This window comes from Leptonotus elevatus, chromosome 15, assembly GCF_054856555.1.
Source record: "Leptonotus elevatus isolate MCC_2025b chromosome 15, RoL_Lele_1.0, whole genome shotgun sequence".
NCBI lineage: Eukaryota > Metazoa > Chordata > Actinopteri > Syngnathiformes > Syngnathidae > Leptonotus > Leptonotus elevatus.
Window position 1 is genome coordinate 8,564,848 of NC_141253.1, and position 21,687 is coordinate 8,586,534.

The 21,687-nt window shown below is 39.6% G+C and overlaps 1 protein-coding gene across 1 annotated transcript; it reads left to right on the forward strand.

Moving 5' to 3' along the window:
• Window positions 1–12,114: 12,114 nt before the first annotated feature.
• On the forward strand, window positions 12,115–19,015 carry stbd1 (starch binding domain 1). The gene is made up of 3 exons (XM_086097632.1): window positions 12,115–12,534; window positions 14,282–14,646; window positions 16,107–19,015. The coding sequence occupies exons 1-3, from the start codon at window positions 12,270–12,272 to the stop codon at window positions 18,129–18,131; spliced, it is 2,655 nt and encodes an 884-aa protein (XP_085953758.1). The 5' UTR covers window positions 12,115–12,269; the 3' UTR covers window positions 18,132–19,015.
• Window positions 19,016–21,687: the final 2,672 nt, after the last annotated feature.

Here is a 21,687-nt window from a genome sequence, read left to right on the forward strand (position 1 = left end):
TTTTGTTTTTTAAGGGGAGAGGAGGGGCCATAAAAACTTCAACCTTGTGACTGTGAAGCTACACAGATATAAAGAAAACTATGTTTTGCAGTCACATTGTGATTTTTTTTTTATTGACATTGAGAGTAAGTCAAAAGTGACTTAAGCAGTTGTGCTGCTATGCTAATGATGTGCAAAGATGAAAACGATTGACAATTAAAACTCTTCATTAAGTCCAATAAAGCTAAAGCTATAAATGGTGTGCAGCAGAATCTGCTCCCTGTCAGAGTACAATTAATGATCTGAAAAATGTCAACTTATTGAAGACTTCTCTTTTCTTGGTTTCATTGTAGAGATCAAAACAATGCAGGGGCGGATTATTTTCTAGTGGGTCACAGGGCTGCTAACCACCCCCAAATGTTCTTATCATATCTTAACAGAAAGCTGTCATGTAGTTGTTGTTTTTTAATAACTACAATTTAGTTGTAGGTCTTACCCATTTTTAATATATTAAATGTGAAAATTCAAAAAGGGCCATTGCATATGTTTACTTTTCTGTATGCAACCGTGGTAGAGAAAAGTGTAAGATTTTGGCACAATTTAAAAACTGTTGTCAAAGTGATGACTGCTTTAGGCAATTTGACAGGGTGGCAAATGCGAAAATAAAGTTTGAAGTGAGAGAGTTGTACACGACGCATACAACGTCTGCACTTGCGCTGTGTCGTCACATGATGACCGACTGCGGGTTTGTGTGTGGTACTGGAGGTTTTGAGGTTGCTTGAGCATATGGTTTACAAGAAAGTCGGCATGTATGTAGGTTTGTGTGACATTCTTTGTGGTATGTTAAGAATTTGTGAGTGACGACACACACGCTCGCACACGCACACACGCACGAGTTCTTGTACTTCACATCAAAGTGGTGACATTGAGCGCACAACTTCAATCAAAAGGTCAAGCGCAGCGGATCACCCACCGTCAAAGCAGTGATAGGAAGATCCCTCATACATAAATGTGTGTGAGGGTGATGCAATGAAAGCGTGAGATTGAGAGAGCATCTGTCTGAGTGTTTTTGTGTCACAAGGTCAAAGGGGCATGTTGGCTCTGTCTTTCAATGTGTCGAGCTTCACTCTGTCAATTGCCTTACTTAATATGTTAGCCACGTGCACAAAATTCAACTGCGGAGGTTTAATGCTGCAATAAAAGTGACAACAATTTCATACTTGAGTATGGTAACATTATGATACACCTACTTTAATAAATGATGAAGTCCTGGAAAACAAAGGTTTTTTTTTGTTTTTGTTTTAAATTTCTAAAAATAAAACAGTAAAAACCCATTTTTCAAAAATGCAAGGAAAAATAAATGAGAATTGTTATTGTTCTCAAGGCATACTTAAAAATGATGTGTCTTGGTTAAAGTATACTATTTTATCCTCTTATTTCACTGACTCTGAATTGATTAATTGCCACCTCAGAACACCCTCATTATGCGGTTGTGCATATTTTATGACAAAAACATTCCCTGACGTGAAGAGAAAAACATCACAGCAAGAGTTTTCACAATAATTAAATTTTACATGCAAACTGGGGTACATAACACAAGGAAATATTGGTGGTTTGCAATGCATAAAGCATGGCTTGTGAAAATACGCTGCAGGGCTATTGGCGGCTATTAACAGTGTGTTCCTAACCACCCCGATGTGTTAGTGGAAAAGAGAGCAGGGGTTGTAAAAATTGAGAGACAGTGAGGGAAAACAAAAGCAATGTGAGAAATATGGACGTTCCAAAGGTGTGCTCGACAAATCATAGAATGAAAGCAGAGTTGCAGATCAGCGACAAGGGGTCAATGCTATGTTTAGACAGACATTTTAAAAATGAGCGGACACACTCTCAAATCCATTTTGGTCAGAGGTGAAGGAAGTGTTTTTTTGGTTTTGCTAGATAGCTTGTTATGCTGGACTAGAAATGCTCAACTTGACATTGCAAATCATGCAGTTAGGACGCTGACCCCCATCACTCAACTCATCTCTATATTTATAGAGCAATTTAAAACAACCACCACTGTTTTCTTAAGATGGAACACAGGGGCAATGAAAACAGCAGGGTGCTTAGAATTGAACCCTGTGGAACACCATACGTTCTGTTATACGCGTGAATTCATATTGCACATACTCGTCCGGCCACTCTCTTTTTTTTCTGTCTCAACATTGTATGAAGGAATTACAATAATAAAGAAATCACACGACATACCTTCACAACAGCCACAAGTTGACTATTGAGCACACCAAATTCCATGTAGCACAGATAGGCTAAGCAATGTAGCGTGATCCCCAGAGCCAATGATGGCTAAGCGTAGGGCGTGTGTCATAACCAAGACTGACTCCCAGGTTAAGAACCACTGGCCTAGTCTCTCAGTACTCTACTTATGTTGGTTGAAATGCCCTCATTTTGGTGTTCTTTGGCTTATTGTACACGTAGCGGAAGTTCAATGTCCACATTGGTAAATGCTAAATAGACTGCTTTAACTACACTATGTGGTGCCCAAAGCGCTTTACAATTGAAGCCTCACATCCACGCATACACTCATACACCAGTGGTCGGTTTCTGCCATGCAAGGTGCTGCCAGGTCCACTGGGAGCAAAAACAGGGTTCAGTGTCTTGCTCAAGGACACTTTGACATGGTCAACAGGGGTGAGGATTAAACCCACAAACTCAGAGATGGGAGACGACCACTCTACCACTCTATTGGAGTTTAGGGGGAAACCATAATAACTTGAGCAAATCTACTCAGAACACGAGGAGAACATGTAAACTCTTCACAGAAGGGTCTGAGTCGAGATTCTGACAGAAATTTTTGACAGTGAGCTAGATGTGCTAGCTGTAAACACCATGCCATCCCATTTTAGCTTGCTCCGCCCCTTTTTCTTCTTTTTTTTTTACTTAAAAAAAAAACTTTTCCCACATCTTTGTTTTCTTCCACCAACTGGGGCAAATGTTGAAACAAAGCTATAATTGTGTGTTTTCCCAGATATAATGTTTTCATTTTGTAAATTTACAGTTGTAAGGCAAGGCACTTAAATGCAATGTTCTGGCACTCTGACCCTGATTCCTTGTATCAGTGGTTCAATCTGAGGTCAGCAAGAAAAGCACACTTTGTTCCCTTCTGTCAAAGTCATTTGCAATTGTACCCCCCACCCCATATCTCCAAGATGGAAGAACATTATATTTTATAAATGAAGTTATTAGTCTTAACACCTGAAACCTTTACACATCACCAGGCGGATGAACCTTTTCAGCATTTGACCAGTTTGTGACTCCTTAGCAATTTGAGCGACTGGATTGGATTTCCCATTGGAATGTTCTTTTTCTATTCGCCAGCTATCAGATTAATCAGAGGAAGTGATTAATGGGGCCCAGGACAGTTACAATCAGATATGTGGCTGGTGTCAAACGAGTCGAACCACATAAGAATTTGGGGCCTTTTGTGCTAGTATAGCGTTGCGAAGTAAGCAGACAAAAAATGTGCCAAGTGAGATAGTCACTATGAGACCATTTGTGGACATGTCCACTTGGAAGGATACTGAGGACAAGTGAACCAGAGATGGTATGATTGCAATGGGGCACTTGTGTGGGACATTGGCCCCACCTGAAAGGGAGTGGTAGTAGTCTATGACAGTTTGCTTTCACTCACTGTGAACATGCCATGGCAATCATGCCAAAAGACTGGCTCTGGTTGTGGTCAGTGTACCCAGCATTTTTTTTTTGTCAGATTCAAATGAAGGTACTACTCAGAGTTCTGTTGCACTCTTGTTTCAATCAACTAATATGCTACACATATGTACAACATTTTCTTTTCTATTGTAAAAATGTAATTGCTGTCTCCTTTAGGTTGACGAGATTTTCGAAATTAAACCCTTTATTATCCTTCAATATTACTCAAAACAACAAATAAATGGTTGTGTTATTGCTTTAGCTAATGCTAAATGCTATTTTGGTTGCAGAGATGGCATATCCAGGTCCAGAAAGTAAAAACCCTGCCACAGTTTGGCTTTAGCCCCTCGTGCTAGCTAGCTAGTTACCTAGCACGTAAACAAGCACCCAGGGAGCTAGCTAGCTAGCACCTGTGGCTAAAGCCAAACTGTGGCAGGGTTTTTACTTTCTGGACCTGGATTTGCAACCTCTGCTTGGTTAGCAATTCAACAGCACTAAGCAAGTCAATGCACACAGCACCATCCAACTTTTTTTTTGCTCGGTCCCGGCAGCTATGCGAAGCTGCCTTTGGTGTTTATTTTGTGCGCCGCTTCCACATTAAAACATTCAAAACTTGCCGCCAGAAAAACTCAGGTTATGTTGGATTTGATCGATGACCGCAGCATAAGGCTAGAAAGACTACATTTCATGATTCTTAAACCCGTATCACACTGAGGGACGAACTTCTACAAAGCTAGCAAATGTTCATTTCTTGTCAGGGTTTGTTTAAAGTCACGTTTGCTAAACGTTCACCAACAGCAAAAAAATAAAATAAAAATCTTGTTACAATAAAACACAACAATAAAAATCATAAAACCATTGGGCGTTTAGAGAACGTTTAGCAAACATAACGTCGCAAACGTTAGCCCCTCAGTGGGCAGTGGGATATGGGTGTTAGACATGCAAGCAGGAAGTAACTCTAGTTCCGGTATAACGAAAACTTGCCTCTTAGCGATTAGATTATGGATTAATATGCATTTCTGATGTAAAGTATATACTGTAAATCTGTGGATTATGTAGTTAGGTTAATCGTATACGTCGCTATTATAACGGTGTGATTGGCATAAACATGGCCCAAACAATTGGCTTGCTGACTGGACCAAAAAAAAAAAAACATATGTAAAGCATGACAAAACAATGGGGCTGGTGAAATCCACCGGGACTCGGGACACAATGTTTAAAAAATAAAAATATGACTAATCACCCTAATCTAATTGCAAACCAAGGTTTCCTGCTCAACATCACGTAGCCGAACAGAACTGTGACACTTATGTGATTGTTCACTCAGTTATCCAGCATGATCAGTTATCCAGCGTGGCTATTGCAAGTCAGCTGTGACTATACCAATTTCATACACAGTTTCTTTTTTGCCGATTTGATTCCAAAAGGGCAGTATGGACAAAGAGATTACGATTAGCACGTATCTAATGCGCAGTTCACCCGCAACCCTAATGAGGACAAGCACTGGATGATGATTCCAAAAGGTTACACATAATCTCCTATTGCTGCAAAAGTGACTAAAGGTTGCTCGTGCCTCCAGTGTGAGCTCGTGCGCCGTGAGCTCACCACACTAATGCAGTTGATGTCGTTTGGGGCGTTGCGATGACAGCAAATGTGTCATTACGGCCATGTCTCCACTTTCACTTCTTCTGGTTCTGAGTGAAATTAACTGCTGTTTTCCTTTCAGTGACAGTGCATGAAGTTTAAAAACAATATGACTTCACCCTCGCTGGGAACTTCCAAGTCAAAGACCACATAATTTGGCCCACAACTGACATTATGAAGCATTAAACTGGATAAAGAGACTGAGGGAGAATGAGAAGATCTACGGGTGAGCGGGAAACAATTTCTTTGGAATCATGTGTGGAAACAGTGATGTCATGACAGCCTTTTTGGTGCATACGCACACTCACACAATAGCATTGTCTGTTTAAATCAGGGCTAATATTTGACAAACACATTTCCCAGCCCTCATTCTGACTGAGATGTTTAGACAAGAGTTCGAGACAGACTGTACAGTATGATCTGGAGTTCACAAACAACCACAAAAGCCTGTTGGACCTTTGGAAGACCCTTAAAAAAAAAAACAATATACCAAATGAACACAAACCGCGATTAACAAAATCCACCTAAAAAACGTTCAGCTTACAGTTGATATGACAACCAAATACAAGCCCACAACCCAATTGGCAACTCAAATACTCTGAAAGTTTGTGTGGCTCTGCTTTGACTTTGTGCTAAAGTCCAACCATTGCACAAGATTCAAACCTCTGGCCCTCGTTCACGTCTTCAGCCTTGTCTTTACACATGATTGGTGAACAACATGAACAAACCATGACGTCTTCTTCTCCTGAGAGAATCAGTCATTCCTCAACTTCACGCAAAGAAACAAACGAAACTACAGATTGCCACGCACTATGTTTATCATTTTAATCATCTTCAGACATAATCATGTTACTTATAACTTGCGCTGTAATTACTGATAAATTACTGTAGTCTGACTGAAGACTATAAATCATTTAAAATTCAACATTGAAACTGTATTTTGAGGAATTTTACCATAAACAGCCTTTTGTGAGCCTTGAGAGATGTTTTTTTTTTTGAAAGCCATTAAAAGCAAAGAGTTATCGTTGTGGTTCCTACAAACTAATAACTCTTTCACAAGTGGAATATTCCACAGAAAAGACAAGAAAATATGACTGAGCGGTAGTGATCGTCTCTGGCTTGTGTGTATTAACAAAACAAGTGTTAGAAGTTGTCAGGAATTCAGTGTACCTGTAGGTTGCACATCTGCATTTCGATTAACGTGCCCTTTTTCAGCCTCCTAGCAATAGTTTTTCAAAAGTTATCATAGTTTAATATGTATTTCCCTTCACACATTTCCTCTGTTTTTTCTAAAGGCTTCATATTTCCTCAAATGTTTTTCTATTGTTTATCTTTCTTTGGATTGTTTCACTTCAGGCTTTGACCTCTGTGATCCCTCCCATGTTTTATTCTCCTAATGGGTCACGCTTCTTTAAACATCCACAAACACGCACACGGAGAACGTGGGTTCTGTGCTTTGTGTTAGTGACTTTCATGACATTTATACAAAAAAGTGCACAGTGTTTCTAAGCCAAGAACCGGATCGTATGACAACAGATTGGCCCTAAGAAAATAAATAAATAAAAGCCTTAGGAAGGCAAAAGAAAAAAAGAAAAAAGCATTGCATTGTGTTACTACTTGTTTTAAAGAACTAAGTAATTTAATTACAATAAATTTCATATCAATTTAGAAATAATAGCTTTTGACCTAGCCCATCCTATTTCTATTTTTTTTTTTTGTCCAGCAGGGTGTACCCTGTACATGTTGGCAGTAAATCACAGGGCAGTAGCTAATCTGTAAGGACATGTTTAAAAATGTGGGGTCACTGTTTAAGTCCCACTGTGGACAAATTGTAAAAATGGCAATGAATTGTTGGGGAGATGCTTTGGCAGTCATGAGTCTGAACCAGTGATAAAAAAATTTAATTAAAAATCACAAAACTTTTTTTTTCGGGCGAGAATTAAACGAAAACTAAAATAGAAAAAATTCATTGAGACTATAGCGATAACTAAAATTGACTGACAATTTCGTCAATGACTAAAACAAAAATGAAAACATGTTTACATTCATTCATTAATATCAATTATGCACTTTTTTTTTTATTTAGGTGAAAACTAAGTTATATTATTGTCAGTTCAACAGGTTTCTTTGAAACAATTAATAAAGACACTGTTGTATTAAATGTGTATTGCATGTTAAACTACAGCTACAAATAGGTGTGTTATAATTTTCTATATTAGTTAAAATGTATGCTGAAAGAAAATATAAACTAAACTGCCAATTTAGTCGACTAAAATTGTTCTTTGTTTCGTCGACTAAAATTGGATTCAAACTAAAATACAATCAGATGACTAAATTATAACTAGAACTTAAATTAATTTTAGTCAAAAGACTACAACTAAAACTCAATTTTTTTTTTTGTTAAAATTAACACTGATCTGAGCGAACAAAAATCACATGTGAGGTTCCACAAGAGTCCATTCTTGCACCACTTTTTTAAAGTTACCAATCAAACCAGAAATGTTGGTTTAATTATTGACTCAGATCTGCATTTTATTTTCTAGCTAGCTTTCTGGCTACTTAAGTGTCCTTGAGCAATGTAGTACTGCACGACACCCCCAACTCAAGAAGGAGAGCACTTTTTAGCCCTTTTCACACTGCACTCACTCAGTGTGAAAGTGTCACGAGGCGATGCAAAATTATCAGTTTCCAACATGCCCATATTTGAAAGTGCTGACATATTTTTCATTGTTGCAAAAGAAAACCCTGACTTTGCTCATTTTAGGAAGGGGGAGGACACAAGCTCCTCTCTAATTGGAGGCGCTTGTTTGACGTCACAAAACCGCCGCTCTCGAATAGAACATTTTCCAATTTGAGGTGCCATACCACCACGGCAGAAGACCGTGCTGCTCATCAACGCTCCATTCCGAGGTCTCTGCACCTCACTACATACACAATCAATGGATTGAACGATGACATGCTGCACCTTGTTAAGCGCAGTGTGAAAAGGGCTTCTGTGTGTCCCTTTTTACGCTGACAAGGCATCGTTACAACTTTGAAATGATGATGCCTGTTATCATGATGACTACAACTTCTACTATACCGAAGAGCATTTTTTTTTTCTAGATATTCCTCCCAGGCCACCCACATTTAGCACCCCTTTCCTAAACAGGTTCTTTTTGTATTAACTGCTTGCATGCTGACCTTAAATTGCACAACTTTCACTGTATGTTGATGCACTGCGGCTATATGCATGCTTTGAGAGCACAGACTGTGATTGTTCTCTCTGGGTGTTAGCTTTCGGAGCAGGAAGTGCACACTCGGGTCAGGGGGGGATCGAGGCACGCTCAGTCTGCCCACATCTGTTCAAATAGCAGAGACCCTCGAAGTCGCACAGGAAATGTGTGTGCGTGTGTCTGTGCGCGTGCACACGCGTGCGACAGAAGCCATTCTTTGTGTGCATGATTTATAAAAGTAATTGACCTTATGCTGTAAAACAGCCGCCTACAGTAAGTAACAGAGGGTTGATCTGTCGTGTACCCGCTGCAATGGGAAGCACTTACAAGCACAACGCTGACAAGCAACATGAACCTATCAATCTGCATGGCCTCTCATTACTACTTTGAACATCTGGATTCTCTGAAACAACAACAACAACAATAGGATTTTTTGTGAAACATGGAACGATAATCCTTGAATATTTTGATTATTATTTTGGTTGCTTGACGTATGACTGTTGATTTGACCTTTGAACAGTGCCAAAGACATGAGACAATAAAAACTAAAATTGTGTCTTGGTGTATGTATGTATGTATGTATAGGGCCGTGCAATTAATCAAAATTCAACTACAATTTCAATTATTACACTCACAATTACAAAATCAGCATAATTATAATAAAAAATATTAATGCTATTTTTTTTTGATTTCTTCTAATTTACACATTTGCACCTTTTTTAATTTTTAAAATAACTAATTTAATACATTTTGTTTCAAACAAAAGGAACTTGCATGATTACAGTGTTTTAAATAATTTTATTTATCCTAATATTTTTTATAATTAAACATTTTCTTGTTTTGTACCAAAAAATAAATGATCGTCCTAATTGTGATTTCAATTATTACCAAAATAATTGTGATTAATATTTTCTTCATAATCGAGCAGCCCTATTAATTAATTAATTAATTTATTTATTTATTTATCTTGTTTAATTTAGTTTGCCTCATTATTTTAACCAACAGACATGTGGTTAGAACCTTCAGCATTATTGTTAATATGACAATTCCCACACAACCCAACTCCCGCCAAAATGAAAAAATAACTCTCCAATGCATGGAAACAGAAAACAGAAGACAAATAGTCAATGTCAAAGGCGCATCTGGATATAAAATGACTACAAAGTAGACGGCTGCACGAAGAAGAAAACAGCTGGTTGCGATTCCGTTTTAGTGCTTAGTGATTCCCACATGGTTTGTCAAGTTTTACCTTTTCTCACCAACTCTCCAACGTGCATGTTGGTTTTGCAGTGTTGGAATATTAAAACATATTACCACAACAATTTGGATATACACACTGGTTTATTAAAAACAAAAGTAGCCACATATCTCTCACTGTCGTGTTTTTGAATGAAGGAAACACTAGAATTATACATAAATGGTATGTTCTCTGTGGGTAGAGCTTTTCCACACATATTTACCATTTTGCATTGATGAATAGATCCGTCATTTTAGTTCTGAATGTGGAAATGGGATTCAGCTGCTGCTTTGTGGAAGTGCGGAATTCAGAGGTGGCAAATCCAGGTCCAGACAGTAAAAACCATGCCACGGTTTGGCTTTGGCCCCAAGTGCTATCTAGCTAGCTCCCTAGCTAGCTCTCAAGGTGCTTGTTTACCTGATAGGGAGCTAGCTAGCATCAGGGGCTAAAGCCAAACTGTGGCAGTTTTTTTTTTTTTACTTTCTGGACCTGGATTTCCCTCCTCTGGTGCGGATCTATTCTAGTGGGACGCAAGGGGGGGCCACCGCAAAACTGAAACCTTAAAACTATTTGCCTTAACAGACTTGGTAAAGAACCAATGTCAAGAGCTGAGCATTTCAGCACACTTCCCAACATCTCAGTCCAACTTTGGAAATGAATCACAAAAACAAGACGGAGAGGAATTGACTCATTTCGCATTAAATTGTCTGCATTTGGGTCTTCAAAGAGGAGTGTTGTGGTTCCATGTGGTGAATCAGTACCCGATGTTTAACGATGACAACCGGCGTACATCCAAGCTGCGTGGCACCATGTCGACATGGTCGCTGTAACACTATTAACATGAACAGGGCCAGACATCACACACACGAAAACACATGAAGGCTGCATCATGAGATTTTGTGACGGCAGTAAAAGATGTCTGCAACACGCCCCGTTGATTAATGCTCACTCACTGAGTCCTGGGATGGGTTCATAAGGGTGGAGGGAGCAAATGTGAGTGTGAGGGAGGAAAAAGAAGCGTTCAGTAAAGTCAGGGCAGGATGAAAAGAAAGAGGACATTTTTTAAAAAAAGAGTCAGTAAACGGTACAAGATGTCATCAGTGACGTGACGAAGGAGTGGCCCAGATGAAAGTGAAGGATGCTGAGTGAATCATGGCGACACCCTGCCTAATTGCGGGGAGATTTGACTTGATGGAAAACTAGGTGGAAATAAGATGAGGCTGACTCCAAAATGTTCATCCATCCATCTTCTCTACCGCTTATCCTCACAAGGGCGTACTGGAACCTTGATATGAGACTATGATGTACAATAATGAGCATAACATATACAAAAACAAAGTATAAAATAAAAATAAATAAAATATGAAGCAAATAAATAATACAACTAAACAGAGCTCAATAGGAACTCTTATAACTACATTTACGTCCCCCCCCCTCTCTCTCTCTCTCTCTCTCTCTCTCTCTCTCTCTCTCTCTCTCTCTCTCCTACCGACTCTATCAACTGTCAATTGCACTTGGGGTCCCCCTAGTGGTCGAAAGGCCCTAAGCAGGTGCTTATATAATAATAATGGATGGATGAATGTGATATGTTGTGAATGTTTTAGTCTCCTACATTATTGTCATGTTTAAAAAAATAAAAATAAACAAACATTAAAACATCTGCAGTAAATAAAATGAATTGTTATTGGTGTTTTTTTTATTTCCTTCTTTTTTTCATTTTTTTTAAACCTATATATTTTAGATCCGTGTTCATTTTCACTTTTTTTATTTATTGTATTTTGGAAGTTTTGGTCCTCCATAAAACGAATGTCACCCTCAGCAGTGGAGCAAGGATGATTGTCAGTTGTAGTTTTATGCTATCATAATCGTCCACTAGATGGTAGCATTACTCTATCCTGACTGACATAGTATTGAATTGGTTAAATCTTCACAAATTGATCTGGTCGCTTAATTGTTATTTATTTATTTATGCCACAACGATTTGATAGGTTTCATTCCTATGTACATAAGGATGTTTCACAAATGCATCTTATGTGTACGTGTTTTTCGCTGCATTGATGATTTGAAATTTCACGTAATGGGGGCAGAGCTTCTGTAATGACCCATATACCGATTATGTGCGTATTTATTTAATACATGTATAAAATCTCAGTTAATGAATGTAATCCAAGTTAATTTACCGACACACGCAAAAACAACGACGTTTACTTTACGAAATAATCGATCCTCTGCTATGTGCCAATGAGCTCAACATGAATGGGAATGTACACATTGAACTATTTTTATGAATGAGTGGCACGGTCCTCGTGACGTCATTAGCCAATGAGCCGCACCTGCAGCCGACTGCAACAACAAGAGGTGCCCACGCGCTGGCCGTGCACAGCCCACAGCAATCTCAGCTGGCAGACGACTCCAGGTTCGCTCGCCCACGCAAGCACGCGCGCACCGACGGATCACGTCACGCCTGAAACGACCTTTCGAGCACGATGTCTTTTAAAGGCAGCAACGGCGTGGCAGTGGAGAGACGCGCGGATCTGGCGTCCCTCTTCTGCATGATCGGGCGACACGGGCCGGCCGTGGCTCTGGCCGTGTTCGCCATGGTGTCCGTGCTGGCGGGTTTCGTCATCTACCGAACCGTGAGGCGGCGGAGGAAGAAGAAGAAGGCAACCGCAGGGGAGACGGCGGGCCGAGCCGAGGGAACGAGCCCCCACACCGAGACCGATGAGGCGCAAGCGTGTGCGGCTTCAACAGGTACGCGTACCAAACACGCCATGGTCACGATTAGCATTGGCTGAAAGTGTTTGTTTTCCTCACAAAAATCGAATTCCAGATTCACTTAGACATGATATGCTTTTGTGGATTTGCTTGCATGGCCTTAAGACTACCCCCCCCCCCCCCCATTCAACACGTTTCCCCAATTCCATTCACGCACCCAGAAATAATACAAATAAATGTTTATTTTTTATGTGAAGTAAATGCTTACTCTTAAATACTGATTTTTAAAACATGTATTCAAACATGCAAGATGACAATTTAACATAAGTTCATGTCACACCACCTCAGTCTTTTCTCAACTAATGATGCACAGGTGAGGCAATTTATCAGCAAAATATTTGCACTTAGCAAAGTTTCCAACATGTCTATAAATGTGCAACATTGTTGGCAATGTTCAGCACAATAGACACTGTGAAATGTCTTCATCATACAGAACACAATGTAAAAATGCTTTTACTTTTGATTCCTGTCAATAATATAAATCGTATGTTGCTTTGTTGAGAAGGAGTTGGCAGAGAGGTCGGAAAAGTGATTAAATATAGCAATATATGCAACACTGACTGAGCCTTTGGAAACTATCTCCATTCTGTAACATGTTTTTTTTTGTGTGGAAACAGTGCACATTGGTGGGGGTGCACTTTCAATGGAAGCCACTGCCCCATAAAGTCTATCTAAAAATAAAATGATCCTCTAGCACGCTTGATTTAATCAATAAAATCCATACATTTTACAGCACTGATGTAACCTGTATTTGATATGAAAATGCACACACAAAATAAACAAATGCTTTGGAGAATACTATTGTGCAATTTCAATAATCAGGGGTTGCACTTGGTCACTCCATCTGTCTTATACTGTAAGACAATTCCAATCGGATGTGGGAACAGTTTGGGGAAGCCCTATGCCATTCATACAAAGTCCATAAAGGCATGCTTGGAGGGGTCTGGTGGGGGAAAACTAACACAGAACCCTGACATTAACCCCATCAAACATCTTTGGGAAGAACCAGAACATAAATTATGAGCCAGGCCTTCAAGTCTCTGGCCACTGACCTCGTTTATTTTATTTATTATTATTGTTTAGTTTGGGGGGGGGGGAATTGACACTATTTGCAGAAGAGATCAGATATTTTTGCTCATATTGTGTATGAACATCCATATATGGCTTACAAATAAGCAGAAGTGAAATTTAAAAAAAATTAAAAAAAAAATCATAAAGTAAAAATGCTTTAAAAAGATCAAACTAAAACTGTCTTATATTTATAAAACTAATTGTATTTATTGTAAAAATGTCCTTCATTTTCATCTTTGTCAATATCATACATGAGCTTTCTGGTTTCATTTTAAATGTAGTTATTTTGGTATTGCTATAGGTCCGTACCGAAGAAGAAAGATCACACAGTCATTTGGAAATTGATTACCTTTCTTTATTACACAGCAAGTGACCTTTCTTTATAATAAAAAAAAAAAAAATATTGCACTCAACAAATACTCGATATATTAAAAATACTAAAACAAAGCATTAAAAAAAAAAAAAAACTAACAAACCTGCTCTAGAAGCTAAGTCAAAACAAAAAAACTATCCCCCCAAAAATCCAAAACTATTATAACCCCTTTTAGAAGACAAACATTATAAAAGCACCGTTTTACTACCCATCAAAGTGTTAGAGATCAAAAGTTACAGCAGAGTACAAATGAAATGTTCTGTACGTTTCATGTCATAGATGTTGGTGATGTGGCAAAAGAGGATGATGACCCTACTAGTGGAACTCTCCTCCAAATCAGACGTCGCGCTGCTGCGACGAGCTTGTCACCCTTCGCATCCGATGTCCAAGCACCGCTCAACCCAATGGCTACATCGCCGAACACGCAGCGAGTGGAGTCCGTGCCGTCATCGTTCACAGAAGCCCAGCTGTACTTGGAGGAGCCCAGTCAGAGTCGGCAAAGTGTTGTGGCGGAAATACAGGCGGAACCTGCCACCGTTTGCCGTCTATACACGACAGATGCCGCGTTTAATAAGGACGAAGGGATTTCAGAAGGCAGCGTGAAGGAGCCACAGTCTAATTGGGATCACATTTGCCAAGAAGAAGTAAGAACTCATTTACTCGTTTGTTTGGTTGTTGTTGTTGTTTTTGAACTCGTAAAATGACAAGTCAGATTTCCATCCAATTGTTTCGAATTTTTAAAGCGAATTTACTGAAAATGCGCAAAACGGACATGCGACTTATGCCCGTTTCCATCTGTTCTTCTTTTGCGACTATTGAGAGGGGACTCCGCCGCTGTAGGTGGCGGTATACACCATAGAGATGTGATCCACTCTTAATTTAAACGAAGACCAGGAAGCCGTGCGTTAACGTCGTATGAGTTTGCTTTTGTAGTTCTTGATAGATTGTAGCGTTTCTTTGCTGTTTTCTATCTAAAATAGCATTCGTATTCGCTTCTTTAATTAATTCCAAAAAGATTTCTGTTTCGTTGTCCCCCTAAACATACCTTACTTTATCGTCCGACATTGTTTTGGCACTACAAACATACGTGTGATGTAATATCCGGTCAAAACGTGCGACGTTTATGCGGTTATTCGCAAAACCAATTTCCAACGCCAAAAATCGCATTTTCCTTTATTGGATACGCTTCAAAATCCACCCCCTCTAAGCGGAATTTGTTTTTTGTTTTTGTTTTTTTTTAGAGTTTTTCCAAATTTCTGGTGTTTTCATCCAGTTTAGTTTTTGCAAAAATGGGTGGATGGAAACCCAACTACAGACTGTAATTGTGACGTAAAACTGACCAATTGCCATTTAGGAACCAAACTGAGCTTGTGATGTTTCAGTAAAGAGAGGAGCAACTGACATGTTTGCATAGTAGTGGGGTTTCCGAATTTTCAAGAAATGCGAAAATAAAACAATGGAAATTTGAAAAAGGGCCCAACATTTACATTAAAAGTTTTTAAAAGCGTAAAAAGGGGATGGGGAGGATTTTGAAGCGTATTGAAAAAAGGAAACAATTTTGGCTGTGGAAACATGTTTTGCAAATAAACGCTGACAAAACACGTCACACGTTTTGACCGGATATTATGTCACACGTACGTTTGTAGTAGGGACAGCAATGTCATGATAAAGTAAGGTATGTTTGGGCAAAGCAACGCTACGGTTTATCAAGAATTACAAAACCAAACTCATACGACATCACAGTGCAGTCACTTCCTGTTCTTCTTCTTTTAAATTGCTGGTAGATCACATCTCTATGGTGCATACCGCCACCTACAGCGGCGGAGTCCCTTGTCAATATTAACAAAAGAAAAACTGATGGAAACGGACATAAGTTGCGTGTTCGTTTTGCACATTTTCAGTAAATTTGCTTCAAAAATTCTAAACAATTGGAAGGAAACCCTAAGCCATGTACTCCGGTTCTTGAGAGCGGTTGTTAGACATCTAAAACGGGCAGGACTGTGGCTTTCAAGGTCCGGAGTTCCCTACCTGCCTTAAGTCAAGAGATGATTGTGTTCTGTTTTTATCTACATTTTATGCAACGTCGTCATGTTTTCCTCTTCAGGTATACGATGCAGAACACCAAGAAGACACGGCTGTAAACACAGATGAGGATCATTCTGACAAGAAAACCAGGCAAGAGGAGGAAAATTCTCAGGCTTCGTCAAGTAACCCAGTGCTTGAGCAAAGCCTTCCCTTGAGAGAAGATAAAGATCATGACGAAACCGTAGAAGAGACTGGAACAGTGGAGCACGACCTAGGAGAATATATTTCAACAGACAAGAGCCCAAAGAATGACTTTGTGGAGGTGATTCACCACCAAGATGGTGCAGATCCAAATGTGTATTTCTATGATCACCTTGCTCCAGAAGTGGGACAGGAACATGCAGTCATCAATCAAGAGCAGGAGAAAGAGGATGACAGCCACAGTTCTCTGGCCGATGAAGCAACTGCAGAGGATTTAGATGGCTCGAGCAACACAGCTGTTTATTTAGAGGCTCAGTCACCACAGCTGGATCCAGAAATCCTGAGTGATTCTAGAGAGGAACACAGTCTGACAAGCGACCAAGAGATGGACCTACTTCCTTATGAAAGTGGACTCGTAGAGCGTTGCAATATTGTTGGCAGCAGTGAAGATGATGTCAGTTCAAGTGTGCCAGTTATGGTTGATAACGATATCCCAGGTATCACCTCAGAAGCAACATCCCAAGTTGACTCGAATGTTCAAGATGAAACCCCAATGCCATCAGATGGCACTGATGCTGTCTCTGGCATTACTGAAAAAGGTACAACCATTACAGAAGGTGAGGCACCTGTTGATCATTTCTGTGAACCCGAAGAGCAATTAAGTGTTCAAGAACTTGACAACGTAATGGCTAGTGACAAAGATCAGTATGGTGACATTGAGAAGTCCAAAACTTTTGAGGAGCCAAGGTTTGACTCTGCGGGTGAGAGAGATGCCAGAGAAGACGCCTCTCGTGAGGTCATGGCGTCTTCCGCTCAAGACCAACGAAATGAGCAAAGCGTTGATGATTTTTCCTTTGTCGTCACGGCTCCTGCTCCTGTCATGACCAAAGACGCGATGAACCCACCCAAGCTTCAAATCTGCCTACCGCTCTTTGAGCCAAGCAAACTGACAGATGACAACACATGTGGTGGCGGTGAAGAAAGTGGGATTTCCAGCATGGCCGTCAGCCCTGAATTGCTCGATCCTGGGAGTAACTTTGGCACCATTGAGATACCAGCGATAGATCATGAGTCACAGGCTTGCGTTTTGCCAGACGATGCAACTCGATCAGTCTTGGAGAAAGATGTGGTAGCGTATGAGCCTCGCACAGCTCTGCCGCCAAAGCAGCCATGCAGCCCAATCGTAGAATGCGCTAACGTTGAGCCTTTGGCGGCAAACGAGGACATGTTTGGCCGTGTAATTGAGGAAGGCAACCAGAGAGAGACAGACAAGTTTACAGTGCCGGTCCGAAGTGATGAATGGGAAATGCAGGCAGAAGTGAAAGTTGCTGAGGTTTCAGGTGATGATGAGAAATTGCGATGTAAAGAAAACAAAGAGGCACCGATGGAAAAAGATGAAGACTATGTGAAGACTGAAATAAATATCATGGAGGCAACTATGGACCATAATGAATGGATCACAGATGGCAACCCCAACTTTCCCTGGATGAATCTCTCCGAGACCCACACCGCAACCCAACAGCTTCCCACTGAAGAATCGAACCCAGATTCAGAATCTCAATCTGCTCCTGAAGTCCACCAAACTGACAGATATGATAACAAAAGCAAAAAAGTCAACGTGACCTTCCGCATCCACTACCTCACCCATTCACCGTTCCCGACTTTGGCAGTAACTGGGAACCAGCGGGAGCTTGGGAACTGGAAGGAGTTCATTCCTCTGGAGAGCGCCGAGGATGGACACTGGGCTGCCGTGGTGAGGCTTCCCGCCGGGAACCATGTCAAGTGGAAGTTTGTGGTGGTTGAAAAGGGGGAGGTGTGTCGTTGGGAAGAATGTGGCAACCGACTGCTTGATACAGGATGTGGCGAAGACCTGCTTGTGCACAAACTGTGGGGGATCCTGTGAGAAGTGATGGGGAAATGATCACCAGGACTGTTTTATGCTGACGCCAAGAAGTAAGACCTACGACATTATATTGATATGGTAACTATGTGACATCGTCTTTGTGCGAAATAATAGAAATTTTCCACATTTAAATATTAACACGGGCGGTTTTAAAATGGGGCTAGAGGGATGAGTTGTGTAATTTTGTAAGGTTAATGATCGGATCACCAGTCTTTGGGTGGTTTCACAAACACATGCAGTACGTCACAATGGTGCGTTCCAACTCGATGATAGTAATATTTTCCATTCAAATTAGATGTTGCTACCACAGCATTTACAAGGTCTAACGTGGCATTATGCACACTGGCGAAAGGGCAGTATAGCTGCTGTTCTAATAAATGGCGGTACAAGCAAGACGGCAAGCCTGTATTGTAACAAGGCTTCCCTAAAAACTGTTTTAAACCGTCGAGATCTAGTACTACTCTTGTTCAAAGGCAATATCGGATTTATGCAATTAGCTGCTTTTTAAACTGGTGAAGTCGCAGCGCAAGTATAATTAATTTGGCAATACTGTTTATGCAGCTGCAATATACCCCGTGTGAAAACATGCAGTTCACTTTTTTACTACCACAATAATCAAAGCAATAACTGGTGTGCATCAATGGCCAGATATTGTAAACTAGAAGTGTGATGCTGCTTTTTGACCAAATGCATGTTTCATTGTTGCTCTAGTGCCTTGTAAAACATCAGTTTGATTTATTTTTTCCCAAAGTCATTTTTAATCTGTCTTGACTATTCGAAATATTATGCAATGATATGTTACTACTGAATGTACCTTAATAAATTTATGTGTGGAAATATGTTGCAGTCAATGCATTTATTAAAGGCCAGTTATTTGAAAATTCCTCTGCCAGTCTTAATTTTTCAGCATGTTTTCTGAGTGCATGTTAATGTGAGCATGGAGTTTGTTTCTTTTCTTTTGAAAAACAAAACACAGATATCAAAATGTCTGTTTATACTTGCTGAACGTGCACCAACTGCTTCCCCGCCCTCTTATTCAAAAGCAGATTTTTAAGGGTCTATCGAAGTTGTGTTGCCTGCAGTTTTCAGTTGTAATATCACTAATCAACACTAGATGGCAGACATGACTTGAGTTTATGTTGTCCAAAACTACATGAGTAGGCCAAAGGTTTTTTTTTTTTTTTTGTGGATTTGCAATAACATGCAGGACAAACATAGTACCTTAATAACATAAATAAAACGTTTTTATTTTGTTTGGGGGGCGGGACAAAATAAGTTATTGCACTTTGTATTTGTTTGCTGTTAAGCAGTTGTGTGCCGTCCTTGAACAAACCTTTTTATGCATGCATTTTTAGATTACCCCCCCCCCCCCGTTTGTTTGTTTTTGTTATAAAAAATGTTTTTCAGAATTTTGTTTGTTTTTCCAGAATATTCTTTCTGTTTTGTGAATATTTAAAAAAATATATATTTTTGGGTTTTTTTAATGGCAGATTTTTATCATTCTGAAAAAGAAAAAAACATTTAATATACTGACAATATAAAAAAGTACTACAAAAAAACTTGACCTGCCCTTCTAAAAAAATGCAATACCCCACACTTGAATCCCCCCCGAAAAAAAGATCAACACCTTAACTTTGGTAATGTATCCAGATGGTTAATTTGTAGGTACTCAGAGGGAAACTTTGTTACAAATTGTATTATGCCAGCTTGTGCTGAAGGTTAAAACACTTTTTATTTTATTTATTTATTTTGATGCCAAACTCTACAAATCATTAATATGCACTGCTGTGTATGGAGGCTGTAGAAGCACATGTAACTATGTAATCTTGTAATGTAAAGACAGAATATGCAGTTTAAAAAAATACTATAAATTTAATGTTATTGATTTGTTGGCAGCCAAGGCAGTGAAAGCACACATGGAAAATAATTGCAGTTCATGAAAGCAATCAAGTCCCACTGAATTAAGATGATACAAAAAAAAGCTTCCACAATGTCTTTCAGTTACTACTAAAATATATATATATATATATATATATATATATATATATATTGCTCTGCTCTGTACTTGAAACGGGATCCCTGTGGTGCCTCCACATTTGGAAGACCTTTCCTCTCCAGCGTGACTAATACGCACGTAAGCCTTTGCTTTTGAACGCTGAACCTTTGTGGGATCAACAACCTGCACCTCTTAGCCAAGCAAAGGACCCTGGGACGGGTCTGACCCAGTTTAAACCACATCAGCAGGACTTTGTCCAGCAGTTTCCTTGTTTTTCAGTCCTAAACACGCCTACATATTTATCAATATAACATGGAACAATATGCCAGTATAAGGTAGAAATGATCCAATGAGGCTGCATTAGCTTCACTTTGATCAGGAGACGAACAGTTCTAATGTTGGGATCAACTGATAAAAATGACAGGTGGCGTACTTCCAAGTGTAATCTAAATCAAGATTAGCAACTGCCAGCTTTTGCTGATAAAAGTGTGGTTTAGAGATCTTCACATGATATCTTGGGTCTTCTGACATACAACGCACTGTTCGCCTGCTAATGTGTCAGTACAGGGTGTGCGCACTTTCTAAGGTTGAGGGTAATCCTTTATTTAGACCTGAGGCTTACAACTGACACCACTTTAGTCTCTAGTTATTCGTCTCTCAATATCACACAGACGCACTCATCTGTCAAACATACTGACAGTGAAGCCGCTGCCATAGTTTGATCTTAACCCAAATGACGAACACAGACCCTGACCCAAGGCCTATGCAAACACCTTCGCAGCCTAGACACTCCCTAGGGCAGTGGTCCCCAACCGTCGGGTCACGGACTGCTACCGGGTGGCACATGGAGACTAAACAAAACATTTTATAGATTAACAGAGAGTTAGTTGTATTTTGATTTTGTAATCTTTGTAAAGCGGAATGTTCTGCACTGACTAAAACAAGAACAAAATTATGGAGTAGACGGGACATAACACATTATTTAGCTCTTTTTTGGGGGGACTGCTATAGAAACATTTTGTCAACAAAAGTTCAGCATCTGCTCCCCTTTTGCTTCAAAAATTATTTGATCCGCCAGATCCCTCTCACTTCTAACCCTAACCTCTACTCTAGTACTACAACTACTACTATTTCTACTCTACTCGCTGAAGTGAGCTAAACTTTTAACCTATGGGTGTTTTTAGTTTTTTTTAACTAGACTTGTGGGATTTGAGCCCAAAAATGGCTCTGCTTTTGAGGCGTGATAATTAAGTCATTGATTATTATTATTATTACTATTATTTTGAATAATATTTGAAGTGGCAAAATGGACGCTCCCTGACATGGATAAAAACAGGTGGATTTAGCTGTTTACCTCATAAACGCAATATTAAACATAATACCGTGTGACTAGTGGGGTTGCATAGAACATATTGTAAAGAAAATTTTGGTATTTCTTTTACTTTTTAAACTAAACTAAACATTACATTTTACAGTGGCTGCTTGAACTATCTTCACTGTCGTTAACATTCATTACACTATTTTGCATTAATTTTTTCATGACACTTTAAAAAAATATAT